This window comes from Diaporthe batatas (genome assembly GCF_019321695.1).
Source record: "Diaporthe batatas strain CRI 302-4 chromosome Unknown Contig00006, whole genome shotgun sequence".
NCBI lineage: Eukaryota > Fungi > Ascomycota > Sordariomycetes > Diaporthales > Diaporthaceae > Diaporthe > Diaporthe batatas.
In genome coordinates this window covers 1134610-1147060 of record NW_025408553.1, presented here as the reverse complement: position 1 = coordinate 1147060, position 12451 = coordinate 1134610, and the positions used below count along the sequence as shown (strand labels likewise).

Below are 12451 nucleotides of genomic sequence, written 5' to 3'. Positions count from 1 at the left end.
TTATTATATTATATTAAAAGTATAATATATATAATATAATAAATTTAAATATAAATAAAAAGATTAATTAAATATTAAATAAAAATAAAATAAAATAAAATAAAATAAAATAAAATAAAATAAAATAAAATAAAATAAAATAAAATAAAATAAAATAAAATAAAATAAAATAAAATAAAATAAAATAAAATAAAATAAAATAAAATAAAATAAAATAAAATAAAATAAAATAAAATAAAATAAAATAAAATAAAATAAAAATAAAATAAAATAAAGAAATAAAAAGAAAAAAGTTTATTTATTTATTTATTTATTTATTTATTTATTTATTTATTTATTTATTTATTTATTTATTTATTTATTTATTTATTTATTTATTTATTTATTTATTTATTTATTTATTTATTTATTTATTTATTTATTTATTTATTTATTTATTTATTTATTTATTTATTTATTTATTTATTTATTCACACTAGATGTTAAACACTCCTATCCTCTCCCCCAACTATGATACCATGATCCAGCAAACACCAGGACCTCACTCTTCACAGAAGAGGGGGTGCTAGCTGCTCCTAAAACAGAGGACGGGTGGCGGCCAGATAATTTTGCACACCACGCTCCGAACTTCTTGGACTTTACAGCTAACCCTACCTTCCCCAAAGCGCCTTAATCACCATGAGGCTCTCCAGTACCGAAGATGAGCCTGCCATGGGCATCGGACAGACTGCTATCGAGACTGCTGTCGGCTACTAGTACCTATGCCACTCGCACCCCGGCCACCGTGAGCCAAATCACTCTTCTCAGCACTTCACTCGCTATGAGCCGGCCTCAGTCAGAGGTCAGAGGCAGACCACTGGCAAGGGAAATCTGTCCCACTTGCTCCTCACATACCAACTCGGTCCAGCAATAGCTGTAATGATATCAGACACCCATGGCCCAATACCATGTCCATAATTCCTGCGCTGTAGTAATCCTTTTCGCAGAAGGCAACCCGGGTCGAATTGTAAGTTAGCATCTACTAATCCTGTCAATTTCCATCAGTATCCATTCTGATTGCTTCATCTCAGCGGCTTTGGCCACCATTGTACCAAACCTGTCGTCCTCGTTTCCAGCGGACCTCCATGGCTCTAGCCAACATCTCCACGACCACATACATTAGCAGCACAGGCAATAGCTCTTTCAAGGCATCCAGCGGCAGTGGCAGTGACAGGAGAGCTGCCAAACCCCGCCCTACCCCCCAACCAAATCACAGAGGTCAGCCCAGTCACACATCCGGAGCAGTACACCTATGGCATAAATCACTAGTACATCTTCTACACCACCTATCGTATTATAACTATCGTTATCGGCATCGTATTCTTTCCAAGCGCTGGGTCTTGAGTGCTTACCACCGTATGAAGGCGCCATGTATGTCCTCGGACGTATACGGAATAGAAGCGAAACCAACCACACACATCTTCTACACCATCCAACACTACTCAAGTACCTGCCCAGCACCAAGATCAAGGACATCCGCGAGTGCTGCTGCGAGATAGCAGCCAAGGCTGCCCCTAACAACGGCAACAATAATAAGTTTCATCCCATCGCGCCGGGCTCCCAGTAACGACAGTCAACAAGCAGGCTGTCTAGAAGCACTATGATGCATACATCTGGCACCACAGCCACATGCACAACAACCAGGCGCGAATACAGCATGCCGTCCCATCCCCGGTCAATTTGAGGCCCATCAATTCAGCCACCACGCATTCTGAAGGGGCGGCACAACTGTCAATGCACTTGAGCATGTGAAGTCTACTTGAACGAGCTGCTGGAAGGGCAAACCTGCAATACAAACTTCTCAGCGCTGTCGGGGGATCCCAGCCTTCCTCACCGAAGTTCTTATGTCTGGGTGCCGTCTCGAATCCGTGGCAGAAAGACCTTCGAATCGTTTGGAAAGTACAAACTCTTGGGCGTTCTTGCTCCACACCAATAAACTCGCCCACGAGACTTGGGTCAACCATAGTTGCACCGCAGCCACCTAGCCTGACATTTCCGTAAGTCAGCTCACCTTCCCATATTCCCTTTTGATCATAAATAACAAACCATTATCCAGGTACTTTAGGTAGGAAGGCAACAGGAGAGACTTCTAGTCAGCAAGATTGGAATCCAAACGTAGAGACACTTTAGATAAGGTCATCCTATAGAACGTCATACTATAGCAGGTTATCCTATATAATCTTATTTTAGAACAGGTTGTCCTATAATAATTATCATATAAAAGGTTATATTAATAAGCTTAGGTGCACCCTCTATTTTTATAGGTATAAATCTCTAACCTTTATAATATATAAAAATAAATAATTATCTTATAAAGATTAATATTAAATAAATTCTTAATTTATAACTTAATTTTTATATTTATTTTAAATTTATAAAAATATTTTTAAACTATTAAATATTAAAATTTAAAATTTATTTATAAAAGAAAATTAATATATTTTTATTAAAATATTTTAAAAAAGCTTTAATTTTCTTTATATTTATTAAATAATTATAATATTTCTTTAAATATATTAGAATAAACTTTACTTTTATATAATTTTACTTTTATTTTATATATATTTAAATATATATATAATATTTTATATATTAATAAATATTTAAAACTTAATATTTAAAAAATATAATATTAATAATTATAATTATAATATAATAACTATTTATAACTTTAATTTTATAATATATAAATTAAATTAAAAGTATTATTTTAATAATAATATTAATTAAAATTATAAATTAAAATAATTTATAAATTAATTATTATAAAAGTTATATAATAAAATTAAATCTTTAAAAATAATTATTATATAAATAAATTATATTAAAAAACTTAATTAAAAATTATTTTTATATATATATATATATACTTTATAATAAAACTTTTATTAAATAAACTTATAAAGTTAATATTATAACTTTTATTTAAATATATAATTATTAATTTTAAATAATTAAAAATAAAAAAATAATTTATAATATATTATTTTAAAACTTTTATAATAAAATATTAAGACTTTTTAAAAAAATAAAAGAAAGGTATAATAAATTTATTTTCTTTAAGTTTATATTTTATTATTAATAATTATTAACTTTTAATAATATAAAAAATATAAGAAAAATAAAGAAAAAAGAATTTATAGTTTTTATAAAAGAATTATAAGGATATATATAAAATTATTAAAGACTTTATATATAAGTTTTAAATTATTAAAAGAAATAAATAGTTAAATAAAAGATAATTATATATTAAAGTAATAATAATATAATATTTTAAATTATTAAATAATTAATTATATAAATTAATTATTATAGTTTTTAATTTAATAATATAAAATTATAATTAATAATTATTAAAGTTATTATTTATTAAATAATATATATTAAATTTATTAATATAATATAATAAACTTTAAACTATTTTAATATAAATATAAATATAAATAAATAAATAAATAAATAAATAAATAAATAAATAAATAAATAAATAAATAAATAAATAAATAAATAAATAAATAAATAAATAAATAAATAAATAAATAAATAAATAAATAAATAAATAAATAAATAAATAAATAAATAAATAAATAAATAAATAAATAAATAAATAAACTTTCTTTTATTTCTTTTTATTTTTCTTTATATTTTATTAAAATATTTAATAAACTTTTTCTTTTTCTTTTTCTTTCTTTTCTTTTACTTTATTTATATTTATATTTAAACTTATTATATTATATATATTAAATTATTTAATATAATATAATAAATTTAAAAATAAATATAAATATAATAAAATATAATAAATTTATATTAAATATAATAAATAATAACTTTAATAATTATACTTTTATTATAATAACTTTTAAATAAAATTATTTTTAAAATAACTTTTATAAAATAACCTTTTATAAAATAATCTTTTATAAAATAATCTTTTATAAAATAACTTTTTATGAAATAACCTTTTAAAAAAATAATATTTTATAAAATAACTTTTTATATAATAGTATTCTATAAGATAGTATTATATAAAATAAAATCCTATAGAATAATATATTATAAAATAACTTCTTATAAAATAAAGGTTTATAGGGAAGCCTTATATATAATAACCTTAATAGTGAGACCTTTATATAAAGTAATCTCCTATGAAATATACTCTTGTAAGAAAACCTTCTATTATAGAGCCTGCTGTGGTATAAATAGTATTTATCTACCTAGGTAATTAGAGAGGAAGGGAATGAAGAAGTCTCATAATCCTATATTAATGTTATCATACTTTCTCAGACCATAGCCGTGTTCCTATAAACAATAATATTGCATAAAAAGGTAATAGGTATACTGGTGGTATAAGGAAGTCTAATGAAAAGATATGACTTACCGTATCACCAACCAGTAAGCTTCAATACTGGAATGAATGCAAATGGTATGGGCATTCAACTTTTAAAATTACCCGATATATCCTGCTAGCAATTTTCACTGTTACAGAACTAGAAACACTGATAAAAATGATACATTCCATAGATACAAGCCCTGGCTTAAGATGACTGGTGGGTTTTCGGCCGAGGCTGGCACCTGGGCATGCCCGTTGTTGGGCATGCAAGCCGCAAACGTCCCGGGGTCCCGAGGTATGGGATACGCTGAGGCCTACAAACAGGTGTGGCCACCAGACCCAGATCCGTCAACCCAATTCTTTGTTATAAATGTGTCGGAATTATCGAGACGACGCTAGGATGGAGGTTCTAGCCACTCGGCAGCAGAGGATCACAGTCCATGCTTGAGGTCAGATGACCGCTGCGTACGGTGACCGTGCTGGGTATGCCAGTAGACGAGACCGTGTCCATACAATGTGAGACCGGTATCGATAACCTGGAGCTTGGCCATTCTCATGTTTGAATTGGATGATGACTGCACTTCGGTAGTAACCAAGCTTTTGTGATGGTTAGGATTGGGTGACCAGTGAGGTGATGTGACACCACATCTGGTGGCAGTGACTGCGTACAGGATGGCAGAAGTCCCGTCAATCCCACACCCCAAAGCCCCATCATGTGCACATAATGAGAGGTCTCCGCTGGATGCGTCACCCAGCCCCTCTGTTCATCAGACGCTTCTACCCTCAAATGTCTGCTCGACCTGCTTCTGGACCACGATGGTCATCCTCCCCTTGCCCCCGGGGACCCACCGGCCGCTGCTGTCATTGCGTCCAGAGTGCCTTTACTGCGTCTGGATCCGACTTGAATTTCGGTTCGGGGACCCCTCGTCTCAAGCTCGAAGCTCTCGTCGGACTTTATTGGCCATCAGTCAGTCATTTGATAAAATTGAGGCGGTGATAGCGAAGATGCCCCCACACCACAGGTGGTAGTCCAGGCTCAGGGGTCCTTACATCTCTGACATTCACAAACTCCCTTCGCCGCTTGCCTTTCATCCTTGGCTGGCTGGTCGCAAACTGTGCTGAGCCACCTGAGGCATCGGGAGTTTTGTACGATGACAATGAAAGGATACGGTTGAACAGCTTGTCGAACACAGGCCTTAGGAGCGCCGATGATGCGACCAATATGGCGACCCCGGCTTCAGCAGTTGTCCACGTCATGACTGGGATGACAGTGAACGAGAAGTCCTTGAAGTCGATCGAATTCAGAGACGTCAAGCGTACAGCGGAGAAAGCTATGGTACTGTTAAGTGCCGAGTCAGCATGGACCTCGTCAGTCCTCGACAGTGGTCTCCTCCGACTATAGAACAGTACAGCTGGGGAACTTGACGTGTTCGGATAGAAAGTCCTCATGTTTTGTAAGAGATTACAGCGCGACTCACACTATACCGATGCTGAAAATAGCAAACAGGCCGACCTTGTAGCCCGGTCTAGTCTGTAGCCTGTATACCATAGGCAGAGGAAGCAACAGCATCAAGACGTCCACGACGACATTGACCACGGAAACAGCTGTGTAGCCAGCGATCTGGTTGCCGCACGTCCCCTCTACTGTTGGGTCCCAGTTCTTCTGGACAGGACGGCAGATGAGGAATCCGATCAGGACGGTCATGACGAGCCACCCGGCTTGGAGGAAGATGATGATCCAGGCCACAATCTGCAAGTATACCGGCAGGGTTAGTGAGACACAGTCAGACCTTTGTTACTTGTCCACAGAGGAATACCGACCTCAAACGGCTTGACGGCGAAGATGCGCTTCAGCATGAAGAGCATGCTCCACTTCACGGTACACATTGCCAGGCCGTACAGAGCCTGTATGACCAGAATAGACTGCGATTTACGTATAAGTGTCAGCTGAAGGGCTTGTGGTGGCTTTGGGGCTCCATGGGCTGACCTGTGTAAGTCTTGCGATGTGGTTCTTGTTTAGCTTGCTCATATGCTGTCCTGCTCCACCGAGGTACAGTGCTGCAATGCAAAAGTCAATACGGCTTGAGTCCTAGACAGAGGAATATACCCGACCTACCGAAGAACAAGCCGACAACGAAGCCAAAGAAGGAAAGCTAAGAGGGGTCGGCGTGGTGTGAGCAAAAGGCCTGTGCATTCCATAAGCCACCAGGAATAGGAATACTCACCACGGCGGTGTGATACAAGATATCTTCAACGGCCAGAGACAACCCCCTTATCCGTCTCGAATAGATCCGCAAACCAGTCCATATTGTCACGAGCACAAGGAAAATGCCCGAGCACCATATAAATTGGTGTACATCATCCCTGGGGGCGAGAGGGATAAGAGTCGTCGTGAACTTGTCATCACTGCTCGTTGGGTCTGTATCAGCAACAGCGGCAGCAATGTACAGCTGCATCGTCTGCCGATGCTGAGGTGCAAGTCTGCAGAAGGGTCCAGCTGTCCAACACCGAGGTGGAGGGGGGGCCCGGAGGGAGCAGTGGCGCAGATAATAATGGCATTTTTGTCTGTCAAGACCTGTCCCCCGTTCCCCCCAACCCGCCTTGGCTCGACACGGGTGCGAATCGCGCTCGCCCGGGAGATTTGACTGGCTATGCTTTGCTTGGATCGTGTACCGAGTATCTGGTCCCTGGCAAGGACTGGCAGACAGCTGGCCCGCTATCCGCAGGCAAACTTGAGACATGAAGGCGGGTGGAGGTGGGTGGGAGGATGTGCATGCCTGCTATTGTGGCCCTGCATTTGCGTGTGACGACGCACGCGAGAAATGATATGCCTGGCTTGGGCGTGGGTCCGGACCGTCTGAGTGCAGGCCGACCCAGAAGACCAAGAGACTGCTAATGCGCATGGGTGACTCGGTATGAAACCCGTGCAGCCCATGTTGGGACCACAACGTGAGGGCATAGATAGGTACTGTGTACTGAATGCCCGAGATGTGATGAGTGCTACCAGGGGGAGGCTGTCAGACTGTCAGCGGACGGGAACATGACGGGCAGGAGGATATCCTACCCTGCAGCGTGTTCGTGAGCCAATCTCCAGCCACATAGGTTCGACCCTCTCATCGGATAACCTCTTATAGGATAACCTCTCATGGACAGCCTCTTATGGGACAACCTCTAATGGGACAACCTCTAATGGGACAACCTCTTATGGGACAACCTCTAATGGGACAACCTCTAATGGGACAACCTCTCATAGGTCAACCTCTCAATCGCCCTCTCATGGGAGGTATCCCCACGGGAAAGACGACCTGGGGACAGCCATTTGAACTCTGGGTCCACTGAGATCTCCACCAAGGATTTCCGAATCGAGCCCATCAGGACCCGTGAACCGTCATCCAGTTCACCTTGGCAGCTTGGGTAGAAGAGCGGGCTAGACAGGTCCCTGGTCAGAGCCCCTTGCGAGCCAAATATCAGGGAGACTTTAAAGTGCATTGTAGTGTAGGAAATTAGGAATGAGCGGTTGTGGGAAACCTAAAGCTGCTCAGTTTCCGGCAAAGCAGCCATTGTCATTGTGTGCATGTCTCGCGCACGTAGTTGTGAAACAAGGGCGCAGTATGCTTTTGCCCTGCCTGGAGTGAAGGTTGTTGGCTGTTGAGAGCGATTGCACATTACAACAGAGAGAGCTGACAGATCACATTGTGTCCTGCGTTTTCCCCTCTCCGCCACTGCAACTGTGTGGGGAACACACCTCTGCCCGGCCAAATGCAGCCACGGCTGCAACGGCCCAAGACTACTGCTATTGGAAATCTCATCTCGCCTTTCCAATACTAGCCAGAACCGTCGTGGTGAATCAATCCGCCGGCATGGTGTCAACAGGGGGAAGGGGAGCCGTCCCTCATGGGCAACTACACAACTCTGTACTGTCTGACTCTCCTAGCCGTTGATCCCACGAGCACCTCACTCCGTCCAGGGGTCCAGGGGTCTAGATTCACATGGAGCACAGCTGGGGCAAGTAAGCACCTAGGCAGGTCTTTTCTGGGTTCCGAGGGACGAACCAGAACCGCGCGACCTCTCCCAGGAGTCCCAGCTCTAGGACGCGAAGTGGCTGCGGTGCCACGCGGGAACCACAGTCATGCATATCCAGCGGGTGTTGGCCCAGAAGAGGCAGACCGGTTGGTTCTGGTTAGGGAAGGAGCAAGAGATTGGTATCCACGTTGGCCTACCACGTCTGCTACGAGATAGACATCCCTCATACCATACCAGCTAACAGGAAAGAAAGCCTTGTACGTAAGTAGATCCCCCCCGTAAGCCTGTCCTTGAGCATCAGCACTTAAACCCGTCGACCAGAGCTCTCAACCCGGACGAACTCCCCTTGCTACTGCCCAGAAGCGAGGTCTTACGTTGCCGATCCTTGGTCTTGTGCAACCACCCCCATAACCCGTCACCATGGCCTCTGGCAGCTACGACTACATCATCGTGGGAGGCGGCCTCTCGGGGTGCGTCCTCGCCAGCCGGCTGCGGCAGTACAAGCCCGCCTCCAAGATCCTGCTGATCGAGGCTGGCCAGGACACCCGCTCGCGGACCGACATACTGCGGCCCGACATCCTCAACCTGGGCGGCGAGCTCGACTGGATGTACCAGACCGAGCCCCAGGCGAGCATCGGCGGCCGTAGCGTCGTGTACAATGCTGGCAAGGGACTTGGCGGGGGCACGCTTATCAACTCGGGTAAGTTCTTCAGCACGGTTTTTATTAGTTGAGGAAAGCACACTTGTCTGACATGTAAATGAAGGCGGTTGGACTCGCGGCTCTGCTGCGGACTATGACGAGTGGGCGGCGCTCGTGGGAGACGACAGGTGGAGCTACAAGGGCCAGCTCCCGTACTTCAAGAAGGCAGAGTCGTGGTTCGACGACAGGAACCCCGAGGAGCACGGCAAGGACGGGCCTATTTGTGTTGCCTCAGCGCTGTCGACGGGCCGCAAATTCCCCCTGACGGACCCGATCGCCGCAGCCTGGGAGGAGTTGGGCGTCCACGCCCTGCCTGGCCTCGACCAGAATACTGGCAATAACCTGGGCAGAGCATATATCTGCGAGGCTCGCCGAGAGGGCAAGCGGCAGTACTCGGCCGGGAACTACCCACTCGAGGGCGTCGAGATCTTGGCAGACACCCTGGTGAAGAAGGTTATTCTGAGCAAGACTGAAGGAGCGCCCAAGGCGACTGGCGTGGAGCTTGCCGATGGAAAGGTCGTCTCCGGCACGGAGGTGATCGTCTGCGCTGGGACCATGAGATCCCCCCAGGTGCTGCTCCTGTCCGGCATAGGCGACGCAGCCCACCTTAAGGAGCACAACATCGAGGCGCTGGTCGAACTCCCCGAGGTGGGCCAGGGGCTGCACGACCACATGTCATTCTACCAGTTCTGGAAGCTCAAGAACCCGGAGCGAGGCTACACCCTGGGCTCGAGCAACCCCCTGTTCCAGCAGCCCGAATTCGCCCTCGGCATACCCCTGGACTGGATCGTCTCAACCGACGTCCCCCACGAGGCCCTCGCCAGGGCGATCGAGCGGGACGAGGGCAAGGCGCCCGACGCGGCGACGCACCGGCTCCTCCGCGAGGCGCGCACGCACATCGAGACGGTCGTGCTGTACGTCAAGATGCCCCTCCCGGGCGTCCAGCCCGACGCGGAGCACCTCACGACCCTCACGGTGCCGTTCCTGCCGACGTCCCGCGGCAGCGTGACCCTCAGGTCCGCGGACCCCGCCGACGCCCCGAGGGTCGACCTGAACTACCTGGGCACGGAGACGGACAGGTGCGTGGCGCGCGAGGGCGTCCGCACCCTCGCGAGGCTGATGCTGCAGACCAGGTTCGGGAGGGAGCACATCGCCGGCGAGACGGTGCCCCCCGTCCCCGGGGTGGAGCCCGTGGCGCTCGACGACAGCGACGAGAAGCTCGACAAGCGCCTCGGGCTCGCGGGGACCACGACCTGGCACTCGGCCGGCACGTGTGCGATGGGCAAGGTGGTTGACTCCGAGTTCCGCGTCAAGGGCGTGGATGGGCTGCGGGTCGTGGATGCTTCGGTCCTGCCTGTCCCGCTGAGCGCCCATATACAAGCACCGGTATACGCGATGACGGAGCAGGCTGCGGCTATCATTTCTGGGGCTGCATAAGATAGATAGCATGATGTGTGTCTCTTCGTCATAATGCTATTGATGATTTCAACTCTCACGGATAGGTGTTGGTGATACAGACACCTCAGGTGACTTGAACGCAACTCTTTGCCCCATGCTAATCTCTAGAGAAAGCTGCTTAAACAAGCAGTGTTTTCTCCATGCGTGCGTGGATCGACATTAGCTCGATTACTCACCCCTGATCCGTGACATGATTGCTGCTGCCTCTGAGTCAAAGGACTCTATCACCCCAATCCCACAGCCACCACGGCCTCATAATAAGCGAATCCCTGTGGTGATGGCAGTCTTGCAGTCACTACTTTCGCAGCGGGTACGGCGTCGTCATCTCGCATCGTGAGCCATCGCCTACAGGCCCCGGCACGAATGATGGGTTGAGCCCCATCTAGTCCATTTGATCATACACATGATCATACACATAATGTATGGGCCTCGGGCAGCAGCTTGATGCTGAGCGTCTTCCTACCCGTCTCGTTGTCTTTCTCTACAGCTCCACGGTGCTCGACCCCGACGGCGTATTGAGATCCAGACTCGCTCGCGTGGTAAGGTCGTTATGAGTCGCCGTGGCTTTCGCGCGCGCCAGAATAGAGGGCAATGATCGAAGACCGGGCTGGTTTCCTTCGGCCCGACCTTTCTTCGTCCAACCTCCCACCTCCCCGGGGGCGCGACGGGCCGAAGCCTCGTCTTGCTTGGAATAGTCCATACCCTCCAAGTCCCTCAGCCCGCCAACGGGTTCGCATGGATAGTAACACTCTCGATCCTGCAGGGCTCCTTGGGGCGGTTCTTCTTATCCACCTCGAGGGCCTCGATCTTGGCCAGGGTGACGAGGCTGTCGTCGCCGATGACCTTGCCGAAGACGGTGTTGAGCCCGTCGAGGTGGGGCGCCTTGTCGAAGAGGATGAAGAACTGCGACCCGTTGGTGCCGGGGCCCTTGTTGGCCATGGAGACGATGCCGCGCTGGGCGTGCTTGAGGGCTGGCCGGATCTCGTCGTCAAAGACGCCGCCCCAGATGGAGCGGCCGCCCTTTGGGTTGTCGGGCGGCGAGGGGTTCGCGGGGGCGCCGGCCTGGGCCATGAAGCCGGGGATGAGGCGGTGGACGGGCGAGGCGTCGTAGTAGTGGGAGGCGCAGAGGGCGAGGAAGTTCTGCGGCGTGGGGGACGAGGCGTGGTCAGCTATTGTGTTCGGGTGTGTTGAAGGAGGACGAGATTGGATCGGCATGGGGTGCGTGGGTGCGTGTTACCTCGGCGGTCTTGGGGACGCTGTCGCAGAAGACCTCGATCTTGATGTTGCCTGCTGTCGTGTGTAGTGTGACAGACATGGTGGCGGCGAGATTGGTTGTTCCAAGTCAGATAACGTGGCGGTTGTGTCTACCAGCCTTTTGACTGCAAGGGAGCTCTGTAGGAACGGAGTGTAGTGCCTGAGTGGGTGGTCGGTAGGTATGATGGCACCGTGTCAGAGCTTTTTCAGAGGTCTGGACTCTGGAGCTCCCCCCTGTTCGTTCAGTAATATGTGATTGGCCGGTGTCCCACGAACATCAAAGCTCCCCAGGCCCCCTCGTGCTGGGTGCAGCAGGCACAGTACGGGGTACGTACTGCGAATAACGGACGGGCTGGAGGCTGGTGCTTTATTAGGCGCTTCTCTGCTGGGCTCGGCAAGATCCGAGGGGGCCGAGGAATATGGACTGCAAGACGGTGAGGGGCACATATACACAGAGACACAAGTTACAACCCCTCATGTGATACCCTCCTTTGGAACAAGCACTATGGTACTATCCGGATTAATTTCCTCACGGATAAGCTGATGTATGATGGCCATCTACGGAGGAGCCCTCTCCAGCCTTTTTTTTTGCAGCTTGTATTCAATGTTGGCACTGGCAGCAGAGTCTGTCTTATCTTGTCAAG

At 45.6% G+C, this 12451-nt stretch overlaps 3 protein-coding genes across 3 annotated transcripts; 1 reads left to right on the top strand and 2 right to left on the bottom strand.

Annotated features, from left to right (window-relative positions):
* Positions 1-4759: 4759 nt before the first annotated feature.
* Positions 4760-7050, bottom strand: KVR01_005858 (uncharacterized protein). The gene is made up of 7 exons (XM_044790758.1): positions 6598-7050; positions 6489-6525; positions 6360-6430; positions 6194-6295; positions 5851-6122; positions 5423-5711; positions 4760-5324 (listed from the first exon to the last, which is right to left on the bottom strand). Exons 1-7 carry the CDS (start codon positions 6826-6828, stop codon positions 5193-5195), a joined length of 1134 nt encoding a protein of 377 aa, XP_044644661.1. The 5' UTR covers positions 6829-7050; the 3' UTR covers positions 4760-5192.
* A 1093-nt stretch (positions 7051-8143) lies between these two features.
* KVR01_005912 (uncharacterized protein) lies at positions 8144-12109 on the top strand. Its single transcript, XM_044783077.1, has 3 exons — positions 8144-8656; positions 8717-9095; positions 9160-12109. The coding sequence occupies exons 2-3, from the start codon at positions 8816-8818 to the stop codon at positions 10530-10532; spliced, it is 1653 nt and encodes a 550-aa protein (XP_044644715.1). The 5' UTR covers positions 8144-8656; positions 8717-8815; the 3' UTR covers positions 10533-12109.
* On the bottom strand, positions 11268-11868 carry KVR01_006113 (uncharacterized protein; the record flags this gene model as incomplete). Its single annotated transcript, XM_044794337.1, has 2 exons — positions 11268-11693; positions 11791-11868. The coding sequence occupies 2 exons, from the start codon at positions 11866-11868 to the stop codon at positions 11268-11270; spliced, it is 504 nt and encodes a 167-aa protein (XP_044644916.1).
* Positions 12110-12451: the final 342 nt, after the last annotated feature.